The sequence below is a fragment of the Carettochelys insculpta genome, chromosome 30 (genome assembly GCF_033958435.1).
Source record: "Carettochelys insculpta isolate YL-2023 chromosome 30, ASM3395843v1, whole genome shotgun sequence".
In the NCBI taxonomy this organism is placed as follows: domain Eukaryota; kingdom Metazoa; phylum Chordata; order Testudines; family Carettochelyidae; genus Carettochelys; species Carettochelys insculpta.
The window spans coordinates 3,082,476-3,102,432 of NC_134166.1; the positions used below are offsets into that span (position 1 = coordinate 3,082,476).

The 19,957-nt window shown below is 46.4% G+C and overlaps 1 protein-coding gene across 1 annotated transcript; it reads right to left on the minus strand.

The window, feature by feature from the left end:
- Nucleotides 1-9,519: 9,519 nt before the first annotated feature.
- CD48 (CD48 molecule) lies at nt 9,520-18,083 on the minus strand. The gene is made up of 4 exons (XM_074981420.1): nt 18,017-18,083; nt 13,385-13,699; nt 10,772-11,035; nt 9,520-9,754 (listed from the first exon to the last, which is right to left on the minus strand). The coding sequence occupies exons 1-4, from the start codon at nt 18,081-18,083 to the stop codon at nt 9,654-9,656; spliced, it is 747 nt and encodes a 248-aa protein (XP_074837521.1). The 3' UTR covers nt 9,520-9,653.
- Between the last annotated feature and the right edge of the window lie 1,874 nt (nt 18,084-19,957).

Genomic DNA, 19,957 nt, shown 5'->3' on the forward strand with positions numbered 1-19,957 from the left:
AGGCCTTCTGGCTGCCCTGTCAACCTGCTGACTGGATTGCCCTCCTGGTTGCCACCAGCTCCCTGTCCCCAGGTGCCTGGGAGGCTCCCTGGCACCAGACTGCCAGCCAGGGCTCCCTGAGGGACTCCCAGCTGCAGGAATGCGAGGGGGGGCTGCAGCAGAGCTCCATGGCCCAGTTTCCTGCCCTGGTGGCTCCCCAGAACAGTCTGCCAGTAGGCCCCCCGGCCAACAGCTGGATCTTTCATCCAGGAACTTTCTGGTCCACCAACATCTGTGGTCCTGCCACATGAGAGAGTTTCGACCTGTATTTACAAAAAGGAGGCTGAACATGCAGGGAAAAGGGACTGGGAAGATAGGGACCAGATGGGGAAGACTGGAACCATCCACTCTCTTTCACACTAGCAGGATAAGGGATGTTCCACGAAACTGAAAGGCAACTCACGTAAAGCTGACAAAGGGAAGTGCTTTTTAACAGGCCACGTACTTAACCTGCAGAACTTGGTGCAGCAAGACATTGAGACCAGACGCTGAACAGCATTGCTGTAATAAAACGGATTAGACATGTCTATGGAGAAGGAGAATATCCACAGTCACACAGACTGGATAATCTTCCAGAAAGGATAGAAACCCTCACGCTTCAGAGCATAACCTCACCTCTGACAATAGAGCTTAGGAATGAATGCTCACTGCAGGAGGGTATTCAGACTTGGAAAAAGTGCCCAAGACGTAACTTGAATAAAAGTGCGGCTGCTTTCCCTCCGATACTTGAGTACAACCCAGATGGGCTATAAACTTTTACTCAAGTAGTTTTCCAGAGGGGACACTGATGACTTGTACTTAAGTACAACCCTCCCCCCCCCAGCCGCAGCTGTACTTTTACTCAAGTAACTTTGGGGGTACTTTTTCCACCACTGACGCTATCCCAAGCTGTCCAGTAGGGGGTGCTGTGCACCTTCCTCTGAAGCAGCGAGGGTACCAGAAGTCCCCTTGCTTGGTGCCACCAGGCAGCAGAGCTTGCTGTTTGCGTGGGAGATGGCAGAGAACAGCTAAAGAACAGGCGGAGCTGATGGGAAGGGTTGACTTCCCGCTTGTAAGGGTGTCCTCTCTCCAGCCCAGCCCATGCTTCAGGGAATCCGGGGAGTCATTGCCATGGAGATCTGTTGCTAAAAAGAGATTCCCCACCCCGGGTCCAAAGCCAGAAGGAAACAAGACTAAGGTCCTCTGTCAGGTCATGGCAGGCTGCGATTGTCAGTCACTGCTGACCCCTGCTGGCCCAGCGGGGACTCAGAGGAGGGTTTTAGCACTGGGGTAAGCAGGAGGGCCAATGGACACTGAAGAAATGCTGTGACGCTCCACCCTGGAAACCAAACCGTCCTGCAAGAGTAAGCTTACGCAGCCACCTTGGTGTACAGCAGCTGCGAGGCTGACCTTCAGCAAACCCTGTTTTGTAAAGAGTGATACTTGTCTTGCACAGGAAAGTAATGAGGGGGCATGAAGGAGATAATTATATGTGCTCATTCAACCTTAGTTTGCTGGGACTGGTCCTATTTTCCTGGGCCTCAGCTTGCAGTATGTAAACAGAGCTAGACATTAACTCCTGGGCTTACAAACCAGCACAGATTGCTGTATGTGATGCTGATGTACCCGCACGGTTCCTGGGAGCTTAAATTCATACATCCACTAGGTGCTAAAAAGACACTGGAGTTACGGCTTCTTAAAACCAGCTGTAACCCACTGACCCCCCCTTGTCCTAGGGTTGCAGATCTGTTAAAGGCCCACTTCACCTTGAAGAGTCCCCAGCCACATGTATTAACTCCTCACACTAAATCTGTTGCATCTTGTGCCTCAGAGGCCAGACTAAGGCTCTGAGAAGGCCAGGTAAGAGTTTTCCATGGCTGTTCCAAGGGGCAGTCAAGAATGTAAAAGCCACTAGAAAGGATTCCCCATCTTCGCCACTTAGGCAGATCCTTCCTCCGCTGTGCCTCAAGATTACAGTTTGGGAAGCTGCCCCAGTACTACGAGCTCTTCCCATCATGCCCTGTTTTCCTGCAAGCCTAGCTCCCCTGTGAAAGTGGTTTCCTGAGAAACCAGCCTATCATAAAAAAAAAAAAAAGCAACAGCCGTAAAGCTCTGAGGGTTGGGGAGAGGCGGAAGAGAGAACCACTGAAGTCAAAGAAAAAAATCCAACATCATTTTCAAAGCAGGACTATGGGGTGCGCTGGTTTGTGATTGTTGACCAGATGGGATTGAAACAGGTAACCACCCCACTTTTTTTTTATTCTCCTCCTTCTTTACCCCCTCCCTGCTATATAAACCCGGGATTCTTACTACCTCCTGCAAATAAGTGCATCTTACCTACAAAAGCTCATTACCTAATAAATACATTTGTTAGTCTTTAAGATGCTACGGGACTGCTTTTTTTTGCAGAGCTATGAGCCCAGCACACTGAACCTGCGAAAGAGTCAAGTGGTAATGAAACCACTAAACAGGCATTTGCCAACCCCTGGTATATGCTGTCAGTTTCTGAATTTACTGCAGCAGTCTACAGGCCCTGAGTTAAAAATCTGTGTTATGATAATATATTAGTGTGTTGCTGAAGATTATAAAATCATATCTCTACAAAATCTTCTTTCCCCCATAAACTCTAAGGATGACCACGCACACAATTACAGTATGGACAAAGCGAGTATTCTGTCCTGGTGGTGGTGAACTCGGTGTTTATCTGGGCTCTGTATATGCCACTGTCCAGCATGGTTAGGTTGCTCATGACCACAGAACAGGAAAAAAGTCCAAGACCCTCAGCTGTCCTAAGTAGCATTCATCCAGCCCCCTAACTGCAGCTGGTTTCCCCTTCCTGGGGGTCACTGTGATGAGAGCTGTGACAGAATTCCACACAATGCTGTCCATGGGGGAACTTGGAAAAGGAAAACCATTGGCCCTCCCACCATCCCATTCAAAGTCAGCCAGATCACCTGGGATTCCATGGGACATGCAACTGGAAACACAGAAGGTGGGTGGGGCTAGGAACTGATGAGATAGACAGAGGTGAGTTCTTTAAAGTGAGTCTGATTTCTGAGGCCAGGTCTACACTAGACATGAAAATCGATCCTAGAAACGCAATTCCAACTACAACAACTGTGTAGCTGGAATCAACATCACAGAGGGAGGCTGATGGGAGAAAATCTCCCATGGACCTCCCTTACTCCTCACAATAAGGAGGAGAACCAGGGTTGGCAGCTGAACCCTGATAGTTCAATTTTGCATGTCCTTCCTAGGTGTGCAAAATTGAAAACCTGAAGAGCGACCCTAACCAGGTCAATCTCCTGGCAAATGTAGACATACCCAGAGTCTGATGAGGTGTTTCATGCAGATTGATATTATATATTAAACTATCCATCCATCCCCATACATGCCTCCCCATCCTCATGTTTGTCCCTCGGCCTTTTTGCAGATTGAATGAAATTGGCAGTGTCCGTAACCTGAGAAATTACAATAAAGGTTGAATCTCTCTAATCTGGAACTCTCTCGTTCAGCAACATCCATGATCTGGCATGATTTTGGTTACCTGGATGACCACTTATCATGGGTGTGGCCAAGTATCCGTGGTCCCATTAAGTTTCCAGCCACCAGTCCTGGCTCTCAGTGTTCTGTGCTGTTATTTCACTGTAATTTACACCTAGATGTCATCTAAGAGCCCAGTAAGAAGGGGAGTGTTGGCAATGCTGCTGGAAAATATTAATCTACCATCATCTGGCAAATTTTCTAGTCTGGCTCTAGTCAAGTCCCAAGGGTGCTAGACGAGAGAAATTCAACTTGTATTTAATTCATTTTCCATCCCAAACTCCCTCCCAGAGCTGGCACCCAGCACCCCGCCACATCCAAACTCCATGACAAAAAGTCAGAATTTCAAAGGTTTTTTTGCAGAATGGAAAAAATATCTCAGAAGAGGCTGCCCTGTCAGGAGCGAGGAAAGTGAGGTCAGCACTTGGGGTTCCCAGAAAAAGGCTGGTGGGTTAGATTTCCACAAGAGTTCAGCAACCAAGTGAAATAGTCCGAACTGCGAATTCCTGTGTGCTCTTGAATAAGTCTGGCACTTACATACGGGAAGCTACATTTAGTCAGGCATCACCCTGATACTCTGTCCTCTTACCAGGGGCCCCAGCAAAGTCTGTAATAGGGGATGGCAGCTGTAACTTACCAAGGCGCAGGAGGTCGTAGAAGATCTTCAAACCCTTTTCTGATCCAGCCTCTTGCAGTTGCTCCTTCTACCTCACTCCTGGTGTCTGCTTCTCCTCTCACTCACACAGCGTAAATCCAGAGCAACTCCATTACAACCAGTTACGTTATTTCTCCCAGGGCAGAACATCTCACTTTTCCCACCTGTGCTTGATTTTTTCTAGACTAACGATGTAAAATCAGATCATTAGAAACCAAGGGGCTGTTTTCATAGGGCTTTTGGCCCTGATGCCACAGTCCAGCATGGATGAGTTGCTGGGATGAGACTGACTGTTATGGACCAGAACCTAGGAATCTGGCCTAATACAACAGGAGTCAGGCCTAGTGGGCAGAGCAGGCACCCAGGTTGGAGAACAAAGCCAAGCATTGACATCAGAGTCAACTACCAGTTACTTGGAGTAAGAGGAACAGTCAGCTGCCAAGTGGCAGAACCAAGGTTTGATACAGTGAGGATCAGAGGTTGGAGGCAGGGTCAGAGCCAGGCCTGGTAACTGGGGCTACGTCTACACATGCACGCTACATCGAAATAAGCTATTTCGATGAATAACATCTATACATCCTCCAGGGCAGGCAACGTCGACGTTGGGCAGCACCACATCGAAATAGGCGCTGCGAGGGAACGTCTACACGCCAAAGTAGCACACATCGAAATAAGGGTGCCAGGAACAGCTGCAGACAGGGTCACAGGGCGGACTCAACAGCAAGCCGCTCCCTTAAAGGGCCCCTCCCAGACACAGTTGCACTAAACAACACAAGATCCACAGAGCCGACAACTGGTTGCAGACCCTGTGCATGCAGCATGGAGCCCCAGCTGCCGCAGCAGCAGCCAGAAGCCCTGGGCTAAGGGCTGCTGCACACGGTGACCATAGAGCCCCACAGGGGCTGGAGAGAGAGTGTCTCTCAACCCCGCAGCTGATGGCCGCCATGGCGGACCCCACTATTTCGATGTTGCAGGACGTGGATTGGCTACACGTGCCCTACTTCGACGTTCAACTTCGAAGTAGGGCGCTATTCCCATCCCCTCATGGGGTTAGCGACTTCGAAATCTCGCCGCCTAGCATCGATTTCAACTTCGAAATAGCGCCCAACACGTGTAGCCGTGACGGGTGCTATTTCGAAGTTGGCGCCGCTACTTCGAAGTAACGTGCACGTGTAGACGCGGCCCAGAAGTGAGGAATAGGGGCAGGAAATGGAGGTGAGGGAAGGATTAAGCATGGACTAGGAGCACCATGGAAACAGGAGAAAAGGCGAAAACCAGGGAGGAGACAAGGGTGGAACAGGAATGAAACTGAGTGTGGCCATCACACCTGGAAGCCACCCTGCTGCTCAGACAAGCTTCCTCTGCGTCCTTCCAGGTTAAATAGTGTGGTTGGACCAATCAGTGAAGCTGGGAGGTCCTCCAATCAGGGTCCCATGGGTGGAGCTTTGCCTGAGACTTTTGTACTACTAGCTTTTGGGCCCCGGAGGTTTCAGTAGACACTGGGCGGGAGGCCTGGATGCAGCAGCAGGAGCTAGCTGGTGCCTTGAAGACCTGGGTTCAGATCAGGGCTACCCTACTGAGCTGGATGTGGTACCTGAAGCTCCTGAGTTGGGATGAGGCCCAGTCTCTCTCTAGTGTTCAGCGCTGGGGGTTTTCAAAATGCTGCACAGCCATTAGCTAATGCTCCAGGGAGCTGACTGGCAATACTTCGGAGAGGGGAAATGACTTGTCCACACGGTCCATCTTTGGGACAGCTGATTCTAGTACACTGCTTTGTCCTAGGCTAGAACCATGGCCGGCCAAAGTGCTGCCTCTCCCCACAGCTGGTGAGACAGAAGGAACTGTGGGGTGGGAGGGAGCTTAGAGGGGCCCCAAAAAACGTCTCTAATCTCTGTGTAGAGAAGGCCAAATGTGAGGGAGTTGGTCCTGTATCAGGGCCCCACAGTTCCCACAACAGGCCTGCCTCTTGCAGACTTTGCCATTTTGTGGATCACTCTGTGGGGAGGAGGGAACTAACTCCTCCACATCCACCTTCCCGTTCTGCCCTGACCGTCTATCACCCTACTGCCAGAGAACCTCCCAGTCACCCCTCTGGGAGGCAGGGCAGTGCTGCTATCCCTGTGGTACAGGTGGGGAAACTGAGGCACCCATGACCTCAAGAGCATTGCCCAGGGTTGCACAGGGAGTGTCTGGTGGAGATAAGCATGAGACCACAAGGCCTCTGTAACCAGGCTCCGTGCTGGTCCTCTCTCCTCTACTGACCCCTACATTCCCCACTCAGTGCTCTCCCTCCACCTCTGCTTCACTCTTATATTGCCCAGCTGCAGCTTCACACCCAGCCCCGACTTCTGACTCAGTTTCTCTGCCCTGCCCACCAGTCACCCTTTTGCAGTCCATCCCCAAGCCCAGTCGGTCCTGCCCAAACAGACAAACTGCCTCTGTACCTCCCATATAGGGGGTAGAGACAAGCAGCTGCCAACCATGCACAGGGCAGGAGGGAAGCAAGGAGGCCTCCCAACTTTCCTTTAGATGGGGATGCAGGAGAAGGATGGATGGTGTGTGTAGGGGCAGGGTTAGGTAAGGATCACGTGCTCTGAGCAGCCAGAAGCCAGTACCCCAGCACAGTGTCCCCTGGTGGCACCTGCACAAACCCTCACGAACTGTCTGGTCCCCAAGGTGTGAGATGCATAGAGGCAAACTGGCTTCCTAAAGGTTAACGTGAGCGAACTTCTCCCCCATGATGAGCAGTTACCATGACAGTCAGCAGCCAGGCATGGCTCACCTGTAACAAGTGACTGAACCATCACTGCTGTGTGTGGTGGGGGGGCCCTATTGGAGACCAAGGAGTGGGCGGGCACAGCCCACCCATGACTAAAAGGTCCCCCTCAAGAGGGAGGATCCACTAAAAAATCATGGCCCCAAATGATTGCAGGGGACAGCTAACAAGAAAACAGGGATGGATGTGGAGGTTAAAGCGTCAAAATGAGGGAATCAGAGGGGGATACCAAGCAGAGAACCCCGGACAACACCCACTGCTCCTTGAAGGTGTCGAGGGAGCCAGTGGACGCTGCCCAGAGGAACTCTGCCTGGATTCGTGAAAGTGTTGCGGAACAGAAATAGGCCCCACAGTCGCAGGTCTCTCCCTTGAAGTACCCTCAGCTGACCCACAGCTACACACAAGCCGGCACTTTGAAGTTTCACACTTCGCAGTTGCCACAGGGGAGATTTAGCCTAATGAAGTGCTGCATAAGCACCGCAGCACTTCATTAGTAACCTACCAACACCCTAATTACCGTGCCCTCTTCAAAGTTGGGGGCTAGTCTAGACACAGCTGTAGGTATTTATTCAAGTTAAGCAACAGTTTGCATACAGGAAGGGCCAGAAATGGAACGTCACTGCCCTTAAATATCAGAGAGGTAGCCATGTTAGTCTGTATCCTCAAAAACAACAAGCAATCCTGTGGCACCTCATCTGTTAGTCTATAGGGTGCCGCAGGACTTCTTGTTGCCCTTAAATACGTAAATCCATAGAGAAGGAGCAAGACAAAGAGATGTGTGTGGGGGGAGGTGGTAATTGATTGAGAACAACAAAAAGACAGTTGTACACATGTGAGAATAAACTGGATAAACCCTCAGCAGGGCTGATTTCAATTTATTATGTCCTGCCTCAGTGCAGGGGGCTGGACTTCATATTCCAACATTTTTTTCAACAAAACAAAATCAATTTAATTTTGGCTTTAACAAAACTTACCACATGGCCTGAAATGTTTTGTTTAATTTGGGTTTATAAAGAAGCATTTTTTAAAAAACTTTTAAAAAAGAAAACTGAAGGAAATTCTACCACATTTTTCAGAAATAAGATTTTTCACATACCTGAGTTTTGATTTTCTTGAACAAGAATTCACCAAAATCAATCAAAATTCAAAAATTGTTTTGGACAGCCCACGTTAACTCTTTTGGTCCCAAAAGTAATTTCATAAAATAATTCACCCAGCTCTGCACCCATAAACCTGTAACTGTACTGTCTGGTGATTACAAGCAGTCCTGCAGCATCTTAAAAATTAACAGTTATTAAGAAATGAGCTCTCATGCATAAACCCCCCTACTTTAGATTATTGGCATAGACAATTAAAATGATAATGTTCAATTAGGTGATGTTTATGCAACCTCCTCTGCCCCCTAGTGAGTCTGCTTTAGTTTAATTAATTTCATGATTGCATGCTAATAACAAGCAGTTCTGTGGCACCTTAGAGACTGACAAATTTATTAGGCCATGAGCTCTTGTGGATAAAACCCACTCCCTTTTATTTTTGCAGCATTGCTTATCATTCAGTCAAACATATTGTTACTTTATTCATGATTATTTGGAGAACTAGGAGTGTATTATGAAAATTCTTGCAAATCTTGAAAGCTTCCTAATTTTTTCTTACTGTAAATGGTGACTCACCTAAAATGTCATCCCAAATACTTCTCTAAGACAGTTTCAGGTACCTAACCAGAGAGTAAAAAGGATACCATTATACCAGTTGCTTAATGTCAGAAAGTCTGGAATGAACAGTTCCTGAAAATGGGTCATCCTAATCAGTTATTGAACATCTTCAATCAAACAATAGACTCACATGTGCTGAGGGCAATAGGTAAGGGTCTGCTGAGCAATTGGGGTGGGCAATAATTTTGGATGGAGACCACTCCAAGAATTTGATAAGTGGTCATCCCCAAACTGTGGGGGAAGTGGGGGATCTGGGATGAAGGTTGGGTGCAGAAGGAAACTTATGGTAGGGAAATGGGGTGCAGGGCCTGGAAGAGGGGTTGCGTGCAGGAGAGGATTCTGACCTGGTGCAGGAGGAGGTGCAGAGGGTTTGACTGCTGCCAAACCAGTCAAGATCACCTGGCTGGGGCTCCAAGATCTACCAGTGGATTCCAACCTACTGGTTGGCGACCACTGGTCTACTGCTTACAGGTGGACCTCCCTGAGTTAAGTGTGTCTATCACTGTGTGCTGTGGATTGTATAAGAGTCGTCTGAAATAGACCAGCTTTCAAGCCCCCACCTGTCTGCAAATACATGCAAGTGGCTGTGCTTTCAGACTGGATTCTCTAGATCTGAACAAAGGAGAGGCTTTTGGGTGAATAATCCACATTTAAACTGATGTAGGGCCTTTGTTCTGGCCCAGCAAATGGCCCAGATCCCATGCCCTTCTGCCAAAGTAAGTCTGCTATAGCACCCAGTAGGGAGCTTTTTTTCTGCAGCATCAACTCTCCCATCCTTGCCCCTAGTTCAATCCCCAGAGTGCTGGCCAAAATGATGTAGCGCTGTCAAATTCAGTTATTTCAGGACTTCATTTCGGTCTTGTGTGTTTCACCGTGTCTGGTGGGAATGACCTGGTGACAGTCACTGAAGGATCCATGCTGCACCCCGGTGTCCTCTGGCAGATCAGTCTTAGACCAAGTTATGCATGAGGAGGAGAAATCCAAAAGCCAGGATGGAATTGGCCATCTCCCAAGCCAGGGACAAGGACACAGCTGAGTTTTTCTCTGAAACTAGACAAGAGCCCATGTCATTTAGAGGACGTGCCCAGCTATTGATTAACAATCATACACTGGTCTGTCTCATTGCCTCCAGGAGGGGTGGAATTTGTGGGGTCAAGGATGAACAGGGGTTGAAGGAGAGGATGCACAGCAAAAAAAAGGGGAACCCTATTCCACTTAGTGGGAGCACTTCCCTGTACATCTCCAGTGAGTGCAGAAAGAGCTCCCCTTACAGCTTCTGTCTCCAGCATGATGTTTCTCTCCTCCCTGTGCAGCATGATCCAAGGGGACACCCGCAAAACCAGAGGAGCCCCCACTCATTATTAACCAGAACTTCTCAGCTCACTCGGGAAACCAGAGCCCCTCCGAAATGGTAGAGCCCTTCTCGCAAACCCTCTGAAACCTGCCCCCTAGAACACATTGTGCCTTCCCCTAGCTGCCCCTCCCAGGGTGGAGAGTGGCCCACAGTGACACCCCACAAATACTGCAGCACTGTTTACCTTGTGCTCACACAACCACTACACCCAGCACCCAATGGGACCCTTGGCTGTGTTGATGCCAGGGACCACCCCTGCAACCACAGGCCTCAACCCATTTAGCCAACAGACTCAGCCCGTCAGCTGAACAATGGCCCATCTCAGCAGCAGCTGGCAGCTCTCTTGCGTTACAGTCATGCCGGGCCCCCCTTCCCATGTTACACTCACACCCAGCCCTTCCAACCCTGGGCAGCATCACACTGTACAGCCAGGCTCCATCATCCAGAATACAGCACTCACAGCAACAGAGCGTTCCTACCCTAGCATGGTGGCTTCAGCTTCCACAACAACTCACAGCCCAGGGCAGGTCAGCAAAGAACGGTTCTGGGGTTCCCTGTGGTGGTGGTGGGGGCTACTCACTAGGGACCAGCAAAGGAGACTTTCACTCTCAAGAGTCACCAAGACCCCAGCTGAGCCCACCCAGAGTGGCCGCCCAGCTAGCTCATACACCAGGCAGAGACAACAAGGTCAAGGAATGCAAAGCGAATGTTACCCTGCCACGTGCAAGGGCTTCTGTAATGAATGGCACCAGTCTCTTGGCTGACGGGATTGCTGATGGTGCAATTGAAAGACGTGTCACTTTCCGATTTTAACTGAACATCCAGGGTGCGGTCATTTTTGCCCTCATAATAGTTTCCATTCTTGTACCAGCGGTAGGTCACCTGGTTGTCATTCACAGAGCACGTCAGGGTGACATTACACCACTCATCTTTGTTGGCTATGATAGTGACATGCACACTGGGCTGAGGGACGGGCTCTGGAAATAGAGAAAACAGGATAATAAATGACAGAGCAAACCCTGATGGAGACCTAAGCCTGGGCCAGATCATCAGATGGTGTAAACTGGTGGTTCTCCAGTGTGGCTGATTTGCCTGTAAAGATTCTGTACAGAAGGGTCAATTTACTAGACTAGTGGTTCCCAACCTATCGCAGGGGGTCCATGAAAAAAATAAAAGATAAATAAAAATGGTCATAAAAAATAAGTATTAAATAAATTGTAAAGTTACAATCAGTTATTGTGTTTAAACTAAATGTCTTCCTATCATGTTACTAATTACTGTCTGAAAATCTGTTGGGGGTTCATTTTTCATTTAACGAAGTGCACATAGCAGCTAAAATTGGCTTTGATGGGGGGTCTGCACCAGTGAAAAGATGGGGAACCAATGAACTAGACAAATTCAGATTGCAAATAAGGTGTACAATGTCAACGGCGAGAGTAATTGACCATTGGAACCATTTACCAGGGGTGTGGCACATTTGCCATCATTGGAAATTTTTAAATCAAGGTAGGATCTTGTTCTAGAAGCTCTGCTCTAAGAATTGTTTATGGGGGAGCAGTTCTCAGACCATAGAGAGAGTCACACTAAATGGTCACAAAGGTTCCTTCCTGGCCTTGGAATCTATGAATGATGCTCATCTGGTCTGATGTCCTGTGTAATCTGAATCAGATACATTTGTCTAATGGCTCCTGCTTCCAACTCAGCGACTTGTGGTTGGACCACAGCACATGGTTTAGAAAGAGGTCCACCCGTGAGGTGGAGACCCCAAGTGAGGGAGAACCTACGGTAGGCCCTGGTGAACTGCTTCAGTCGGTCTTTCAGATTCCCACTAAAGGCAAACACGAAGGCTATGTCTACACTAGCACCCCCCCTTTCGAAAGGGGAATGCTAATGAGACACTTTGGGATATGTTAATGAGGCACTACAATGTATATTCTGCACCTCATTAACATAATGGTGGCCGCAGCACTTCGAAAGTGCCACTTTTGATTGTACGTGGCTTGTCTACATGGGGTCCTTGTCAAAAGACCCTGCAGACGTCAAAATCCCTTTTTCCGATTTGGTTATAGGAATAAAGGGATTTTGACGTCTGTGAGGTCCTTTTGAAAAAGACCCCGTGTAGATGAGCCATGTGAGATGGAAAGTGGTACTTTTGAAGCGCCACGGCTGCCATTATACTAATGAGGTGCTGCATATTCATTGCAGTGCCTTATTAGCATATCCCAAAGTGTCTCATTGACATTCCCCTTTTGAAAGGGGTGTGCTAGTGTAGACATGGTCAAAATTAGATGAAACTAGAGAGCCCTTCCAACATCTTCTCCATGTTAGTTCTTCATTGAGATCATCCACCTTTTAACCTTCCCTTTGATAAACTGACTAGAATAAGCCCCTTAGAGTTTCCCACTGGAGTGCATGTTTTCCAGAGATCATAGTTTTCCTTCAACATCTTGGGAGTGAGGAAATGCATCTCATGTGTTGCTGTGGGTGGAGCATATCCGCACTTGCCTGTGCATGACAAGTGGGAAGCAATGGTAAACTTTGATGTTTTTCATGAGTGGAAAAAATTGAGGGAACGCCGATCCTTGACCTCATTTTATTGATAGCAACTGAAGTGACTAGTGACTGTATGTCGTTCAATTCTGGTTTTCCTGTAGGAAACTGATCTTCAGAGTCCAGATGTTCAGCACATTCTGAAAACCAAGTCCCTTAAAGCGTGTCCCAAAAATGGGTCATTCCAAACCCTTAGTCGTTTGAAATATTGTCCTAAATGACTAAATCAAATCATCTCAGTGCTGACGCAGCGGTTTGGCCACAGCCCTCACTTCTTGGTCCTTACCAGCTTAGCCTGAGTCATTAGCAACTCATTTCTTCTATGGAACCCCCACCCACACAGTGTCCTTTCTGCTTCCTGGAGGTAACTAGCTGGTCTCTCCTGCCTTCTGATGTGTGTTTCTGGAAGAAGTCTGGGTGACTCCATTATCTCACCTTTTGCCAACAGGGCAGCAATCTGCTTTTGCCTCTGTCCCCATCTGGTCCTTTGTGGGAGATCCCAAACTGAATGTTATTAATATTCATACCAGACTTCTTCCCTTAAAGCCCCAGCTACAAAGACTCCAGAGACAACAGCCCCGGTGATGATACATTAGGCCCAAAATTTGAGCTTAGGATCTGGCCCATTTCCTGGGAGCTTTTTTATCTCATCCAGGCTGTTACCCTGCCTTGTGGACATTTTGGAAGGAAAGAGGAGGGTACTTTTTCAGAGCCCTTCTAGCTTGCTGAACCTCACCATCTCTGACCCTTGCTCAAAGATACCACTCCCCACTCACCATACACATCCAGTCGGATACGTTCCTTTGTCTTCCTGCTGTTGAAGTCTTCCAGAACCACCACGTAGGTGCTGCTGTCTTGCTTCTGTAGACGCCGAATTTCCAGAGTGTGATTCTTATAGTAACTCAGCTTATTAGCATCAAAATAGCCATTGAAGTAAATCTCTGACTGATTCTGTTTTTTAGTCAGGATCTTTAAAGAGATGTTGAACCACCAGTCAATCTGCTGGTATGTTTCTGGGTGTGACAGTTTCAGATCTAGATTCACCGTGCCATTGACTGTCCCATTCACCGGACTGCTCAGCAACTCATAAGCTGTCAACAGACAAACATCGGATTATTACAGGAAGCAAAGCAATAAGCACTAGTCTTAGTTGTAGGGTGAACTTGGATGAGTTAGTGTGAGTGCCTCTTGCCGTGCCTTGGTTTTTCCCCCAATAAAATGGCTATAATGCTGTTGGCACTGTTTTGTGAGGGACTTGGAGGTCTTGTGACAAGCAGGTTGCAGACACTTCCTCCCCCGAAGGGAGAACGGAAACTTTAGCTCCCCACGCTGAGCAATGGAACTAACTGGTTGCATGCTATGTTGATCTACAATGGAGCATTACTTAAGTGTAGGTTAAGCACAGGCTGTATACACACTGCACTGTGAGTGACCATCAAGTTCAGACTTCTACAAGCTTTCATAAGAACCCTTACCCAATGCACTCTCATAGCACAAGAATACACTGTGCAGTCAGTTAGTGGCTACTTTTTGGGAACTAACCCTTCTGTCACAAAAAGCCTTAGGTGTAGGCATTGTTATTTTGTGAGTGCTTAACAAATCAGAGCCTGGATTGGGGACCACAGGTCTTGAACTGTTATGATATTGAACTTAAAAAGCTTGTTGGTCATTTATTTCCCAACAACAATGTAATATGCACAGAGGCCTCCTGGTGTCAAAGGGGGCATGGAGCAAGCAAGGCAGTGACCATGTGATAACAGTGAGGATGAACGTCACACAGATTTTCTAGTATGCTGGGGGAAATTCTAGAGTTAATGTCCAAGTTAACTGTGGGCCTGGGGGCATGCCCTGCACAGAGCTGTGAGCTGGCACAAATACAAGCAAACCACAAAGGACAGTGTAAAAGGAAGAAAAAGAAACAGCAATGAAAATGTGCAAAATACCATTTACATAGACTATACCTCTAAGAAACTAAGCTCTTTTGGCAGAAGTTGCTGGGGAGACACAGGTCAAATGAGTTCTGCCCAGCTAGACAAAAGAACATGGCAGGCCTATTCCTCAAAGCAAAGAAATCAGGGAGACTGGAAAGAGGGGGGTGCCCATTTGTGCGTCTCCAGGGATGGATTCTGCCATGCTGCTTTCTTCTGCTGAAATCATTGAGATTACTTGAACAGTTTGCAGAGGGAAGGAGCAAATGTGGCTTCTGCAAAAAATGACAATTTCTGCAATCTTTATCTGGATGCACCTGAGCTAGCACAGTGTCAGACTTTCCTGGTCTCCTCCCTCATCGGGGGTCCCCAGCTGAATTCCATATTTAATGATGCACAGCAGACATTCATTCAGAGGCGAGGCCTCTGGACCACATAAAAACACTGCTGCTTCAATGGAGTAGCAAGGATAGGACAAAATATTCTTCTGGCCAGGGGAGACTTAACTGATGCAACAACATTCTCCTAGCTTGCTCTAGCAGGTGGATTTTACCATGTTCAGCTACATCTTGACAGCACTATCATGTACTCACTGATGTTGGTCTCACCACTTCCTTGCTCCTTTCCTCAATTCTCCCCTCTAAATAATGATTCCCAGCTAGTTCCTAGAAAGAGTTATGGGTAAGGTTCAGTTAAGGTTTGTGTCCTTTGTTCCAGAGTAAGTACAGTTTTTTCTGAAATGCAAAATATATTTTTTATTTCCAGTTTGGGCTTAGATTGGACTCATTTTTACTCCCCCCCCCATTTGTTCTCTGGGGTCATAATAAACAACCAACATTGGCTAGTCTCATTTTTTACATTTCTTAGTCCACCCTCCCCCTCTATAAATTATCTGAATTAGCAGGAGAGGCTGCTTTACCCTGAGCTACTTCCTGTCCCTTTCCTCTTTTCAGAGGCCACTTTGTTTTTTGAGGGAGTTGGGTTCTTTTTAATCATGGCAAGAGCATTGTCACAAGTGACACAAGTGGTGAATCCAGCAAGGATCAATTTCAGGGTCAGAGATTATCAGCAGTCAGAACCAAAGTCTCACAGGTGAGCTAAAGGAGTAAGAAACTTAGTAAGGCAGTTAGCAGTATAGATTGCTGCCCCACCAGCGCCAGAGTGGGAGGGAATGGAGATACACGCTCGCATCAAGTGTGTTAAATGGATTCGTATTTATATGTTGGACCTTTTGAATGATAATCTAGGAATCAGTGGGTTCTTTTCACTGGAGGAAATACGCCTAGTGGCTAGTGCATTGGACTGGGATTCAGAACACCTGGCTAGTATTTCTGGCTGTTTTGTTAGGTAAAGTCACTACCCTGCTGTCTGCTTCCGTTTTTCCCGCTGTGAAATGGGGAAAATGGTCCCAATTACCTTTATAAAACTCTCTGAGATCCAGGGGTGAGAAGAGCTAGGGGTGATTGTTTTTAGTTTTGCTTCTTGCATGGATCAAGCAAAAAGCCCTAGATGTGGCAGCCGCGCTGACTTTGGGAAAAGTACAGCTCCTTTTATACTTTATTGTTTCGTGATTCGCTGTATTTGCTTCACTGTTGCTGCTATGAGTCAGACTGTTGTTTGCCCTGTTTCTCCCAGCCTGCCAAGCTGTGTCATCATCTTATGTATACAGGAAAAGGCTGGTTTTAGTCTCATTTTTATGCCCATTACGAGGAGTAGGACACCACAAACATTGTGTGAGTGCCATAGATCCTTAGCTCATTCATTATGAACTAACAAAAAGACCACCCTTTACACCAGCATTGAAAGCACTAAAAAGCCTATAAAAAGTTGGAACTTTCAAATTAATCACATTGAACTTATATCCATCACACCCACCACATCGCAAGCCCTATGCCACAATTGAAGTCACTCGTGTGAGATAGTCTTTTTTAAAATATTAATTTGGAGGTTCTTTTTATGAGCTTGCTAGTGTTTGAACATTGCTGGATCATGTTTTCAAGATTTTCTCCACAACCACCAGGCCTGAAATTTTCTTTTTTCATTTAAAAAAATATTCTCACATAATCACAGGGAGATATTTAGAAAAAATATCAAGAATCACAACAAACTCACAAGAGCTGACAACAAAGAAATCCCTACTTCAGAGTAATTAGAGCAAAATTCCTATCTGATTTCTCTGCTTGCTTCTGTAATATTTGAGGATGGGGCAACCCTTTCTGACCAGGAGTGTAGGTTTTCATGGCCCTAATTTCAGTGCATGCAGGAACAAACATTGTCAATGATCAAAAATGATCAGCCCTTCTACATCCCTGGAGACTCAAATAGCCTAAAACAGTGTTTCTTAAACTTTGTGAAACCACAGAACACCAAACAATAATATTTTTATGCAGAACACCTCTGAAAATTTTCTTAAAACATAGTTGTCAGACCACAACCAAAATAAACAAACAACATATACAGCAAAAACAAAACAAAAAGCAGTCAAGTAGCACTTTAAAGACTAGCAAAATGGTTTATTAGGTGAGCTTTCGTGGGACAGACCCACTTCTTCAGACCATAATCAGACCAGACCAGAACACTGCTGCTCTGGTCTGGCTATGGTCTGAAGAAGTGGGTCTGTCCCACGAAAGCTCACCTAATAAACCATTTTGCTAGTCTTTAAAGTGCTACTTGACTGCTTTTTGTTTTGATAGTGTATAGATTAGCACGGCTTCCTCTTTGTTACTAAGCAAAAACAAAATGAAGTCATTTAATCAGGCATCGTAGCAATGAAGTAGTAACATTGTACATGGTTTTAACAACAAAAATATATATACTTTGAATTATTTTTTCAACCCTTCAAGGCACACCTGTAAGTTGTCCATAGAACACTGGTGTTCTATCGAACACAGTTTAAGAAACATTGCTCTAGAATCTCTCTCTGGAGTTTTGCACACTCGGAACTGGGTTTGGTTTCTGCCCACTGATGCCTGGGCATGGTTCTAACTGAATAAAGACTAGGCAGGGTAAAGAAATGTCTGAGGTACCCGCACTGCAGCAAAATTCAGTTTATAATCTCTAATAATCTCTCGGGTACTGATGCAAAGACTCACGTGAGTACCTCAACTCTGGTTTCTGGAATGGAGAAAGTGGGTTTCCATTTAAAAAAACAGAAAATAAATTCCTAAGCCTGTTTTTGTGATGAGTCTGAAAACTCTCATTTGAATTGAACAAAGCAATCAAGCTCCACTTGGTAAAGAAGTGGGGGCAAAGCACTTGATCAGAATTTCAAATTTTGATTAAAAAAAACTTTGATGGGAAGTTTTTGAAAACTCACAAGACATTTCCTCTTCCCTCTGATTGTCACCGTCTTAGTTGGTTCTAGAGTAATAGGCTTAAGGATTCATCCAGCCTTAAAGTCGAGAGAAATGCCAGGACAGTAGGAAGAAGAATGTAAAGCACAAGCCTTTTTCAAGAGAAGTCACAAAATGTTTGCCTTACCTGGTAAGCTGCTGAGCACCAACAGACAGGCAAAGGTCACAACAGCGGCCGCCATCTTCTCTAGCATTGCGGAAGTATCAAAACCAGGCATCCTCTAAGTTCCGGATGTCGTCAAAGGACCCCAATACTCACTTATACCAGCAAAGTGAAAGGTCTTAATATGGGACCAAATTATAGGTGTAACTGTATTAAGGCCCCTTTCCACAGGGATAAAAAAGGGTGGGTGTATCATTTTAACAAGAAAATTTAGTGAGACAGGTCTGTCGTCTCTTCAACGAGTGTAAGTTGGAACTTCCTTAAAAGATCAAATGCTGCAAACAAGCTTTGTAAAAAACCCACTTCCTTTTCCCAGTTGAAGTGTATAAATGCAGCATTTTAGGCACAGGCTACTGCACAGAATATAGCACAATAGGACCTTAATCTCAACCATGGCTGTTGTTCTATTCTACATACCACATAATGCTCAGACCTCTGGCTGAATAACCCCATGCTAAACAAAAGTCCTGCGGGATTGTTAATAGAAGCCCACACTCAAGACCTGTAATATATAGAGGTTTTCTGGGCACAGCTGAGACAACCAAACCTGGGAAAATTACTTAAAACCAGGCTACTTACAGCCCCAGACTAGGGTTTCCTCCACTATAAGGCAAACCAAACCATTCACAAACAGCATCTCTACTGCCTTCCTGGCAGATCCCTCAGGATCCCCAGCATTCTTTGTGCCCAAATCAATATCCCCCACTTACACAGATGAGAAGTTATGAAAACCATTCTCACCAAAATCACACAGGTATTTCCAGTCCCCAAGTCAATATAGCTCAGATCTTATCCAAAACAGCACACAGTGCCAATCCTTTAGAATCTAAAATCTAAAGGTTTATTAATAAAACGAAAGAAAGAAAAAATAGGATGAGAGTAATTAAAGTGGTCAAATTACATATATTCATCATAAATCTCTTGATGCAGGCATGAAGCAGATGGAATAGGCTACTATCTTAAAAGTCTCTGGAATACACCCTTTGTTAGACTGGGTCAGCAATTCATTCAGGCTCAGTTCATAGCAGAAATGACCCTGAAAACTACAGACAAGATGGTGGTTCTCTTACATAGCCATGCCCATGTGGAAGGAAATCCCTTCATGGGATCACGTTCTCAGTGGAGAACCACTTAATCAGGTCACCTGGCAATGTCCTTTCTTGTCCTTTTCTGCCATTGGCAGACTTTCAGACAATGCATCCTTAGCTAAATTCCTGAGAGGTGGATTGAAGCAATGTGTTTCCTAGCTAGGGATCCTTTCCCAGTAGGTTGTCACCCACACACCCATTTTGATCTTCCAGAACTTAACATTTCTAATACAAGTACAGAGCCACCCTTATAACTTCACATACAAAAATGACATAGACATATATGGCTACATCTACACTAGCCAAAAACTTCGAAATGGCCATGCAAATGGCCACTTTGAAGTTTACTAATGAAGTGCTGAAATACATATTCAGAGCCTCATTAGCATGCGGGCGGCCAAGACACTTTGAAATTGACGCGGCTCACCTCCGCGCGGCTCGTCCAGACGGGGCTCCTTTTCGAAAGGACCCCGCCTACTTCGAAGTCCCCTTATTCCTATGAACAGATGGGAGTAAGGGGACTTCAAAGTAGCCGGGGTCCTTTCAAAAAGGAGCCCCGTCTGGACGAGCCGCGCGGAGGTGAGCCGCATCAATTTCGAAGTGCTGCGGCCACCCACATGCTAATGAGGCGCTGAATATGCATTTCAGCGCTTCATTAGTAAACTTCAGAGTGGCCATTTGCATGGCCATTTCGAAGTTTTTGGCTAGTGTAGACACGGCCATAAGCAGCAAAAGCAGATTCAATGATTCACCAGCTTTCATTAGACACTTCACTTGGCCCACTTGGCACAAAAGTTGGTGCAAACTTAGGACAGTG

Excerpts from the sequence above, each read along its gene's own strand:
- CD48 (XM_074981420.1), bottom strand. The coding sequence starts at position 18,083 with ATGCTAGAGAAGATGGCGGCCGCTGTTGTGACCTTTGCCTGTCTGTTG. Across the intron at positions 11,036-13,384 it reads TATCCGACTGGATGTGTATG|AGCCCGTCCCTCAGCCCAGT; the intron begins GTGAGTGGGGAG and ends CTCTATTTCCAG. Across the intron at positions 9,755-10,771 it reads AAGCCCTTGCACGTGGCAGG|TTTCAGAGAAAAACTCAGCT; the intron begins GTAACATTCGCT and ends GCTCTTGTCTAG.